Source organism: Morus notabilis, unplaced genomic scaffold (assembly GCF_000414095.1).
Source record: "Morus notabilis unplaced genomic scaffold, ASM41409v2 Scaffold5127, whole genome shotgun sequence".
Taxonomy (NCBI): domain Eukaryota; kingdom Viridiplantae; phylum Streptophyta; class Magnoliopsida; order Rosales; family Moraceae; genus Morus; species Morus notabilis.
In genome coordinates, this window is record NW_010366039.1 from 1 (window position 1) to 10,293 (window position 10,293).

A 10,293-nucleotide genomic window follows, 5' to 3' on the forward strand; every position below is an offset into this window, starting at 1 on the left:
AGTCACATTTAACTTTTTTACTACAATAAAAAGCTCTCACATAAAGTCATATCTTAACTAGAATTAAAAACTCAAATCAGCGAACTAAACGGGCTCTAAATATAGTTTGATGTGCATATAGTGTCTTTAATGTGGCTCCTTTTTCTTCTCAAAAAACTTATGCTTGTTAAAGACGTATTAAAATGGTTGTTGAAAGCCAATTATGATTTATGTGCGGTCTTCTAAACGATATGCCACATGTATAACACGTCAAACAAAAATTTGGACCATCTGTTGATTAAGAAAGAATCTATAAATTTTTTTAGGCTTCATCTAATCAAATGCTTGAGGTAAATAGCTTATTTTGAGAGGGGATAAATAGAAAATAATAACATAAACTTAAGGGATAGTAAATTAATAGCAGGTTTTACGCTCAAATTTTCAAAAATTCTTAGACTCCCGTTCATATCACCGATTCGAGTTTAAAATTCGAGTTTTGTTACAGTAAAAAGTTCTCAGAAACAGTTACATCTAATTTTTTTGACTACAATAAAAAACGCTCACATAAAGTCACATATCAACTCGAATTAAAAACTTGAATATCCGAACTAAACATGCCGAATACCTTGGCATTCTACTCTTCCCTTCGGATCTTCCTCGTCATCTTTGTAGTCATTGTTGTTGTCCACGAGCAACACTCTCACCGCGCGATAGAAGGTCTCTAGTCCCCCTTTATTTGCTAGAGTTGCTTAGATATCGCCAAGCTCTGTTGCAACTCCTAAGATAGTCGCGATCTCCATTGCTAAAAGTCAATCAACTAGTTTGTGATCGCATCCCTTTTTTGGCCTCCTCTTCTTGGATTTGCTTAATTCATCGGCAACAACGTCAACAGATCTTCTCATAACTTTGCTCGATCTACAGATGTCAAGCGTTCTAAAACCACACAATCTTTCTCGCTATTCTCTTCTCCTTGAATCAACTATTATGTGGGGGTAGTAGTTGAATCTTTTTCGATTACCAAATATCTCTTTTCAATCCCTCCCGGCAATAAATTCCTAAACTCTAAAAAAGAGAGCTTAAAAATTCCGATAAAAGCCAAAAAAAGATATAAACCTAGCAAATGCCTCTAAGGGTCTATTAATAACATTCTGTAGTTAGTTAGGATTGGAAAGTTTTTGAAATTAATTCATACATCTGAGATCTAAGGCTTGTTTTTACAGCTCAAATCACTATTTAAATTCTTTTGCTAGTGTTTTCTCTCATGCAAATTTAAATTCAATTGTTTTGCTATATCATAATTCTCTCACGTAAAAAAATTTGAGTTGTGAAAAAAAAAAAAACACACCCTTAAATCGATACTGGTCGATTTTGTGACTCCTCTGAAACATGTGAATCATTGATAAGAATGTGGAACGGTCTTCTACCTCTTCTATCTCTAGTTGTTATAAATTTTAAAAATAACTAGTGAGAATGTGATGACATGATTCTAGTAATCTTTTTCTTTTTTAAAAGTTAAAAATTTTGTGTAAATCATAAAGGAATATTAGGAAGAATATATATGTCCAAGCGAATTTGTAATTGATAATCAATAACCTTCTCCGAAAGCAAAAGCACCATAATTTTTTTTTTTTTAAAGAGAGATTTCTATGATCTCAAAAAGGGTCTTTATGGTGCCAGGAGAAAATTTTCCAGCACCATGCTAAAAGATACAATAATTTGTGATATTTTCTTTAAAATTTACAAATTCAAACGATAAAGTTGTAAAAGTTATGCCAAATTTGTGAATTTTGAAGGAATATGATAACTTGTGAATTTTACGTTAGAACTTGCAAACTCAAACGATTCATCGCATTTCTTCAAAATTCATAACTTTATTGTAACTTTTACAACTTTATCGTTCGAGTTTGTAAATTCTAACGTAAAATTTCATAAATTACTGTATCTTCCGGTACAGAGCCGGAAAATTTTATCCCAGCACCATTAAAGTTTCCCTAAAAAAAGCACTACGAATTTGTATTTCAATTGTTAGATATGTATTAAAATGTGTTGGTTATGCATTATCTTTTTTGTTTTAATATGATTTAAAGGAAATTTTATTGACACCTTAAGTTTTTATTAAAGCACCTCCAACTTATATAAAAATTCTAATTATTCTCTTTTTAAAATTAAAATCCCTTATAATTTAAAAAATTCCCAATGTATGCCCCATATTTTTCTACTTTTAAAAAGGTGGTTTCTTAAAAAGATTTACTTTCTCTTTATTTTGGGGTGAGATATGATTCTTCCCATTTAAACTTGATGAGATAAGTTTTTTGTTTTTTTAAAAAAACTTGAACTTTTTTTTTCTTTTCTTTACTTTTTTCTATTTTAATTTGAACTTAAACAATTTCTTTTTCCTTCTTTTTTTTTTTTTTGCTTATAACGATTTTTTTTTCTTTTCTTTCCTTTTTCCTTGTTTTATTTTAACAACTTTAAATTTACTTTTTTCAAATTCTTTGATTATGTTCACGTGACTAAGCTCTTCTATTATCATCATCATTCAATACTTTTTGTACAAATTTGTTCATTTTTAGTTAAAAATAATAAGAAAACTCCTAATACAATACATTTTGTACGAATTAAACGACAACAAGAATTTAAATTACTCATTCCTTAAAAAAAAAAAAATTTATTGTTTAATTATAGATCTAACAAAAAATATAATAAAAAAGTTGAAACATCCGGTTAAATTAATTGAGATTAATTAATCAAATCCAGTGGTTAGTGTTAATTAATCTAGGATTAGTGAAAGAATTTCAGTTATAATTATCACGTAAATAGCCTTTCCCCTTAAAAATGATTGTTTTGAAATTGACATTGATGTCCCTCGAACAGTTTTAAGTGTTGGTAACTAATTTTTCAAAAAATGAATAATGGGTAATTTCATATTCTATTCAAATTGGACTTTGAAGTCTAATGATCAAATTTGCTCAGAAAGTCTAAGCCCATTTTTCCTTTTTTCTTTTCTTTTTCTTTCTTTTTCTCTTTTTTCTCTCTTTATCTATCTCTCCCACATTGACTCTATCTCTCTCTCCACGCCGGCCAGCTACCACTGATGAGATTCCAGTGTCGTTTCACGACACCGCCCACACCATCAGATAGCTCTCGACGAGCTGGACTCGTTGACATGCCGCACGACCTCCATCTCCGCCGGAAACAGCCGCAATCGCTACCAAAACTTATCACCGTCGTAACTTTGTCGTCCGACCTCCGATCGGAGTGATTCCGGTCTCTATGGACTCAGCTCGACGAGACGAACAAAAACCATGCCGTCTCACCCATCGATTATCACCATAGCGCCGTCACCGGAGCTTCCCATTTCGGCCGCCGCGCCTACTCTCCGTTGTGCACTATTCCAGCCTTCGTTTATGACACCGCTAGTGTCATTGGACTTAGAGGACGACGTAAAGGAAGAAGCAATCCTCAGCCGCCTGTTCATTTCACTTATTCGAATTTAGAAGTTAAGTTTTGTTACAGTAAAATTTTTTTTTAAATAATCACATTTAATTTTTTTATTATAATAAAAAAATTATTATATAAAATTATATTTCAACTTAAATTTAAAATTTATATGAGCAAACTAACCAAAAATATTTTCCTTTTAACAACCTCCACGCTCAAAAACATGGTACACGTACAAAGTCATATTCTTAAATAAAAATAAATAAATAAATAAATCAGCCCATGACCCCACATTGATAGGTAACACGTAAACAATCCCACAACAAAAAATCCACATCCTCAACCACCGCCAAAGCTAACTTCGAAAGTTGTCAAATTTCTACACTTCTACATTGTGAAACAAGTCCACGCCAAATCCCATAGTCATCATCATCATCTTCTCCTTCTTCCTCTTTCAGAGCCCAAAAAAATGGTTACTTTTCTCAAACCCATCACCTTCCTCTGTTCCTTCCTCACCATCACTCTCTTCTTCGTCCCGACCCACCAAAAAGTCACCATCTCTCTCAACACCACCACCCTCCCCAAATCCGGCGACGCCGTTCTGATCCAATGGTCAGGAATCGCCGATCCCTCCAGCCTCGATTGGCTCGGCATCTACTCTCCCTCGACCTCCTCCCACGCCGACTTTGTCGGCTACGTCTTCCTCAAATCCTCCCCGGGCTGGGAATCCGGGTCGGGTCGGGTTTCGGTTCCGCTAGTCAACCTCCGATCCAACTACTCGTTTCGGATCTTCCGTCCGGGTTGGGAATCCGGGTCGGGTCGGGTATCGGTTCCGCTAGTCAACCTCCGATCCAACTACTCGTTTCGGATCTTCCGATGGACCGAGTCCGAGATCAATCCGAAGAAGCGGGACCACGATCGGAACCCTCTGCCCGGGACGAGGCACCTGCTGGCGGAGTCGCCGGAGCTCGGGTTTGGGCCGGGACGGGGCCCGGAGCAGATCCATTTGGCGTACACGGACCGGGAGGACGAGATGCGGGTGATGTTCGTGACGGGGGACGGCGGGGAGAGGCGCATGAGGTACGGGGAGAGGAGGGACGCGCTGGGTGAGGTGGCGGTGGCGCGTGTGGGGAGGTACGAGAGGGAGGACATGTGCGACGCGCCGGCTAATGAGAGCGTTGGGTGGAGAGATCCTGGATTTATACATGATGGGGTTATGAGGAATTTGAAGAAGGGAGTGAAGTATTATTATCAGGTAATTACTGATTAACTTAATCGAGCTTAATTGGCTTAATTTGATTATTTGATTATTTGTTGATTGTTGTTTTAATTTTTAAAATCCATTGGTTCTGTGTATCATGTGAAATTTCGTTATATTGGAAAAGAATCAAGTAAAAGGAACGAACTTTTGGAAAATTTAGAACAAGTTTGTAGTATTATGTTAGAAATTCATTAGTGAAGATTGTTTCTTTTATGTTTAATTGTTGTTGGAAAATGAACTTTGTTTTTTTGGGTTCAGTTACAGTTATTTTCGGTTGATCTATATGAAGATGGGATTGCTTTTCCTCCTTTTCTTATGTATTTATACGTTATGGGCTGTAGTTATGAATAATAAGAAAGTCTTTGCTTCGTTTTTCACTTCACTCTCTTAACTTGGCAAAGTTATCCACTTTTAAAGGCCTGTACTCTGTGAGTCACGGCAGTGTAAAATGGTTGCTAGAACTAGCATTCACATTTCACTTTGTATTGGTCATAAACCCAACAGGTTGGGAGTGATTCGAAAGGTTGGAGCGCAATTCACAGCTTTATGTCGCGGAATGGGGACTCGGATGAAACAATAGCTTTTATGTTTGGTGACATGGGAGCTGCAACACCATACACAACCTTTATCCGCACGCAAGAGGAGAGCTTATCCACCGTGAAGTGGATCCTTCGCGACATTGAAGCACTAGGTGACAAGCCCGCTTTTGTCTCGCACATTGGAGATATTAGCTATGCAAGAGGCTATGCATGGATATGGGACCAATTCTTCAACCAAATTGAACCGATTGCATCCAGAGTTCCGTACCATGTGTGCATCGGTAATCACGAGTATGACTGGCCTCTACAACCTTGGAAACCTGATTGGTCGTGGTCAATATACGGAAAAGATGGGGGTGGTGAATGTGGGGTGCCCTATAGCCTTAGGTTCAACATGCCTGGGAACTCTTCAGAACCAACTGGAACCCGAGCGCCTGCCACTAGGAACCTGTACTATTCATTTGATATGGGGTCAGTTCATTTTGTATATTTATCAACCGAGACCAATTTTCTTCAAGGAAGCAAACAGTACGAGTTCATCAAGCGCGATTTGGAGTCTGTTAATCAGAGCAAGACCCCTTTCGTGGTAGTCCAAGGGCACAGGCCAATGTACACGACGAGCAATGAAATCAGAGATGCTCCAATCAGAGAGAAAATGCTGAAGCATTTGGAACCTTTGTTTGTGAAGAACAACGTGACACTTGCATTGTGGGGTCATGTTCATAGGTATGAGAGGTTTTGTCCATTAAATAACTTCACTTGTGGAAGCCAAGGCAGGAATGGGTTAAACTGGAAGGGATACCCCGTTCATGTCGTGATAGGCATGGCGGGACAAGACTGGCAACCAATTTGGAAACCCAGACCAGATCACACAGATGTCCCAATCTTCCCGCAGCCTAAGCAGTCTATGTACCGCGGAGGTGAATTCGGGTACACAAGGTTGATTGCCACAAAGGAAAAGCTAACCCTTTCTTATGTTGGGAACCACGACGGAAAGGTGCATGATGTGGTGGAGGTTCTAGCATCTGGAGAAGTCCTCAACAGTGGCATTAGCAGAGATATTGTTGATGGTGATATCAGCCAATCCAAAACAATGCATGACCATGGAGTTGAATCCACATTCTCTTTTTTTGTGAAGGGAGCTAGCATTTTGGTGCTTGGGGCTTTTATCGGCTATGTTCTTGGTTTCATTTCACATGCAAGGAAAGGGGCTCTGCCCAGAAATAACTGGACTCCTGTTAAGAGTGAGGAAACATAAATTGATTTACAGGATCCACAAAGTTTTGATTTCCCTGGTATTTCAAACCGCTTTTAATTAGCACAAGCTCTGCATTGTGTTATGGGACTCTGCTGCTGGGTTCTGGGATTTGAGTTATATCATTTATGACCAGGATAGAATTAGGATATACTTGTACGGGTGCACACAGAGCATCATCTCCGTAAATATTCGATTTATCTTTGCTTCTACGGCACGGTATATGGTGGGGATTTTGCAGTGAAACATGTGAAATTTTTATGTATATTGATTTTGTATTCAAATAATGGTGAGCTGTATTGTATCTCCTATCTCCAATATTTAATTTTACAAGGAAGTATTTCTTTCACTACCAGTTTTGCATGGCAAAGTTTTCCACCTATCAGAAGAGCTCATTTTCTCTGGGATCTTAAAGGCAGACAAATCTTGATAATTCCCTAGATTATAATGAGGATCACTGGTTGAGGCGTCGTTAGAAGTATTTGTGTTGGAAACATGAATCTTGTATTAGTGATTTGTGGGGGATTAAACGAATTGTAACATTCAATGAAAAAGTAGAAAATTGATTAAGGAAACATAATAAGGTGATTAAAAGACTATCATCAACTTGGTAAGCTGTGGAAAAACGTCGACCCTCACTTCCCAAGCAAATGCCGTGCTCGTTGATTAGTGCCTTTCACTCGAGAGTTAAGCTCATCCACGTCGTCAGAGAGATGATCAAGAGCTTTGTTTTGCCTGCAGTTTCCCAAATTATCAATTGCAATTCGTAAAACAGTTTCGAGTTGCAACTAGTCAGAATAACACAGTTAAAGGAATTAAGAACTAAACAAGTAGGAACCTGTTAAGTTCATTTCCCATGTCCACGGCCACGCTCTTCAAGTCACCCAAAATGTTGCTTAAATCTGATAGAGCATCATCTTGTTTTGCCTTCTCAACCTGTTAATAATCATATCCCAATATAAAGAATGCGATACTCTTAACAAATCAGTCAACAAACGCTAACCTCAACTTTCTGCAAAGCGCCTGCAGTTTCGGGAGGAGTCGTTCGAGTACCCGACTTTCCTTTCGGTATAGGAGCTAAACCCAACTTTTGCCTCTGCTCCAAGTTGTTTACACTCCTTTTTGATGAGGTATCTGTTAATCCAAGCCAAAAACCAATTATGAATTTATTACTTTTAAACGAGTTTTGTAAAGTCTACGGAAGAATATCTCATCATTTTAAGTGATGAGGCGTGTTATGAAAGTGAAGAAAGTTAAGCTTATATAGAAAGGAAACCTGCAGTTATAAGAGGCCCTGAAATTTCTCGGGTCTTCTTCGGCTTCCAAGTCTTGGAGAACATTCCCCCAAGACTGTTTAAAAGCTTCTCACCCTGTTTCCACAAACCATATTGTCAAAACTTAAAATTGTAAGATGAACAATTGAAAACTCGAATCCGCGAAACAATGACACATAAAAATAATATTTAGTCACAACTTGCGACTAATTACATTAGTCACAACAATATTTATTACAATAATTCTTTTTAAGTAATTTCATTAATTATTTATAATTTTTTTAAAAGGAATATTTATTTGGGATTTTATTGTCTGGTTCATTTCACCGATTTGAGTTTTCAATTTCATGTTTCTACATTTAAAAACTCTTAAAAAATGTCACATCTAACTTTTTCTACTACAGTTAAAAGCTCTCAGAAAAGATCACATTTCAGCTCGAATTAAAAAGTTGAATTCGCAAAACGAACGAGACGTAAAGAATTAAGACGATCATTGGAATAACACAAAAAAGTTGGGAAGAGACGTGTGAAGCTTTGGCCTTTTTGATAATCTCATTCCACCCAAAGGAGGGCCACTGTGTGACTTTATTTCTTCTCAACTCAACCAAACTAAATTTTACCAATTGTACCCGTTCATAGTAACCATACATCAAACAATGGATGTATAGAAATTTCCTTCCACCTTCTTGTAGTCAACTATGAATCAAAACCTACTCAGATAAATCATGACAGAAAAATCGGTCTTAACTCAAAATGCCCCATTCAATCTTGCTTTTTTTTTTCCCTCCAAAAATAGCTATTCTAAAAATCCCTTAGGACAGACTAATATATATATATATATATATATATATATATATATATATATATGTAGACTTACATCGGACTGCGGAACCGCATTCTATTGAGAAGGAGAACGTGCTCCACTTAACTTTTGAAAATTTGATTTTTACCCGTAAAACTTTTCGATAACTTTTAGTTATGTCCATATTTTGTAAGAAAAACAACAAATGTATCCCAATTAATCATTGAAATATATATTATTACGTAACGTTTGGTAAGGAAATTCATACTATGATTTGAATCATAGTTCATGATTTGTTACAATATTTTCTCTCACAAAAAATACACGTAAATAAAAAATGATTCTAATATCATAATTTTAATTCATGAACCAAACGTCTTGATATTATCTCAATATTTTTCATAACTGCACACAACTCTAATAATCCCAGATTAAAATCACACACTTAAACAAACATGACTTACCCGGCTCAAATCCTTGTCCATATCAATAGCCATCAAGTGTGTCCTTGTGATTTGCTCACCCTGTTGGTTCAACATGTCAAGTGTCCTAGTAGCGTCCTCTCTAATATCATCTGCTATCTTCAAGCAATTGTCGACGCCCTTCGTCGTCTCCTCAGCCTTGTACACAGCATAATTCTCCAGCTCCTGCACACTCTGGCTCTCCAGCCCTCCCGAATCGCGGAAATCGTTTCGATACCTGTCTCTTCTCTTGTCATAATCATCTTCTTCGAAGTCCGGCACAATGAACATTGGCTCCGACGAAGTTCTTCTGGAGGGCTTAAGCATGTTCTTCGCATCTTCAAGGTTCGGGCTCGTGCAAGAAGAGGCTGAGAATCCAGGGTCGACCGATTTCTGCTTGGAGATCTTGTTTACCGGTGATTTCATGAACCCGAACATTTTGAATTGTTACAAAAAAAATCAAGAATTGTACCTGAAAGCAACAATAGGACAATTAGAATACCGCCTAAAGGGTGAGGCCGTTAACCGCTAAGGCAACTAACTGCCTAAGGCCTCCCTTAAGTCAAGGCCCCTATTATTAGCTAATTATCTTTACACCTCAAAATATAACATATTAATTAGGTTTTTTCTTTAACAAAAATCTTATTTCTTAAGGTTTTTTTGTTTTTTTTTTAAGCAATAGCATAACTTCATTAAAAAAACCATTAAAGAGTTAAGATACAAGACAAAATTAGAGAAGAACTGAGTGCTACTCATATGACTAGACAATACAAATGCACCCCTTATCTAATAACGGAGAGAACTTCTCCAACTAGTTGTGTGGGTTCGGTCACTTCAAAACGACTCCAGATGAATCACATCTCAGTCCCAAAATGGACTACATAACTCGGACTTAAAACGGTGGGGAGACCACCTTTTAGCCAAGACCTAACGTTAATAGATGGGGACACCATCACCGTTATTACAACACAAATAAAAACATAAAAACAGAAAAATCTCTACAAAGATCCCAAGAAATCAAACCAGCAAAATCAAGCCCCTCAACGTTGGAAGTGTGTGAAACACGGTAGAAGTGGCGCCGGAGAAAAGCTCCTGCTCCTGAAACGGTAATAAAAGCACCGGAGACACGGCGGAGCATGGGACCCACAGGCCGTTGCCAACGAGCGACGACTGCCACACGCTGCGAACCACCCTCCTCGTCTCACTTCCACTATCTAGTTCCTAGAGTTTTGACGGAATCAGGCAGCGAATGCAGTCCAGATCTAAGATAGAAAACTAGAA

General features: G+C 37.6%; 2 protein-coding genes across 2 annotated transcripts; one reads left to right on the forward strand and one right to left on the reverse strand.

Moving 5' to 3' along the window:
• The first annotated feature begins 3,735 nt into the window (after window positions 1–3,735).
• Window positions 3,736–6,824, forward strand: LOC21384276 (probable inactive purple acid phosphatase 2). The gene is made up of 3 exons (XM_024172918.1): window positions 3,736–4,134; window positions 4,216–4,675; window positions 5,186–6,824. Exons 1-3 carry the CDS (start codon window positions 3,890–3,892, stop codon window positions 6,476–6,478), a joined length of 1,998 nt encoding a protein of 665 aa, XP_024028686.1. The 5' UTR covers window positions 3,736–3,889; the 3' UTR covers window positions 6,479–6,824.
• A 255-nt stretch (window positions 6,825–7,079) lies between these two features.
• On the reverse strand, window positions 7,080–9,450 carry LOC21384277 (putative SNAP25 homologous protein SNAP30). Its single transcript, XM_010109156.2, has 5 exons — window positions 9,016–9,450; window positions 7,752–7,845; window positions 7,479–7,609; window positions 7,314–7,411; window positions 7,080–7,210 (listed from the first exon to the last, which is right to left on the reverse strand). Exons 1-5 carry the CDS (start codon window positions 9,448–9,450, stop codon window positions 7,111–7,113), a joined length of 858 nt encoding a protein of 285 aa, XP_010107458.1. The 3' UTR covers window positions 7,080–7,110.
• Window positions 9,451–10,293: the final 843 nt, after the last annotated feature.

Excerpts from the sequence above, each read along its gene's own strand:
- LOC21384276 (XM_024172918.1), top strand. The coding sequence starts at position 3,890 with ATGGTTACTTTTCTCAAACCCATCACCTTCCTCTGTTCCTTCCTCACC. Across the intron at positions 4,135-4,215 it reads TACGTCTTCCTCAAATCCTC|TCCGGGTTGGGAATCCGGGT; the intron begins CCCGGGCTGGGA and ends TCGGATCTTCCG. Across the intron at positions 4,676-5,185 it reads GAGTGAAGTATTATTATCAG|GTTGGGAGTGATTCGAAAGG; the intron begins GTAATTACTGAT and ends TAAACCCAACAG.
- LOC21384277 (XM_010109156.2), bottom strand. The coding sequence starts at position 9,450 with ATGTTCGGGTTCATGAAATCACCGGTAAACAAGATCTCCAAGCAGAAA. Across the intron at positions 7,846-9,015 it reads TGGACAAGGATTTGAGCCGG|GGTGAGAAGCTTTTAAACAG; the intron begins GTAAGTCATGTT and ends TTGTGGAAACAG. Across the intron at positions 7,412-7,478 it reads GCGCTTTGCAGAAAGTTGAG|GTTGAGAAGGCAAAACAAGA; the intron begins GTTAGCGTTTGT and ends GATTATTAACAG.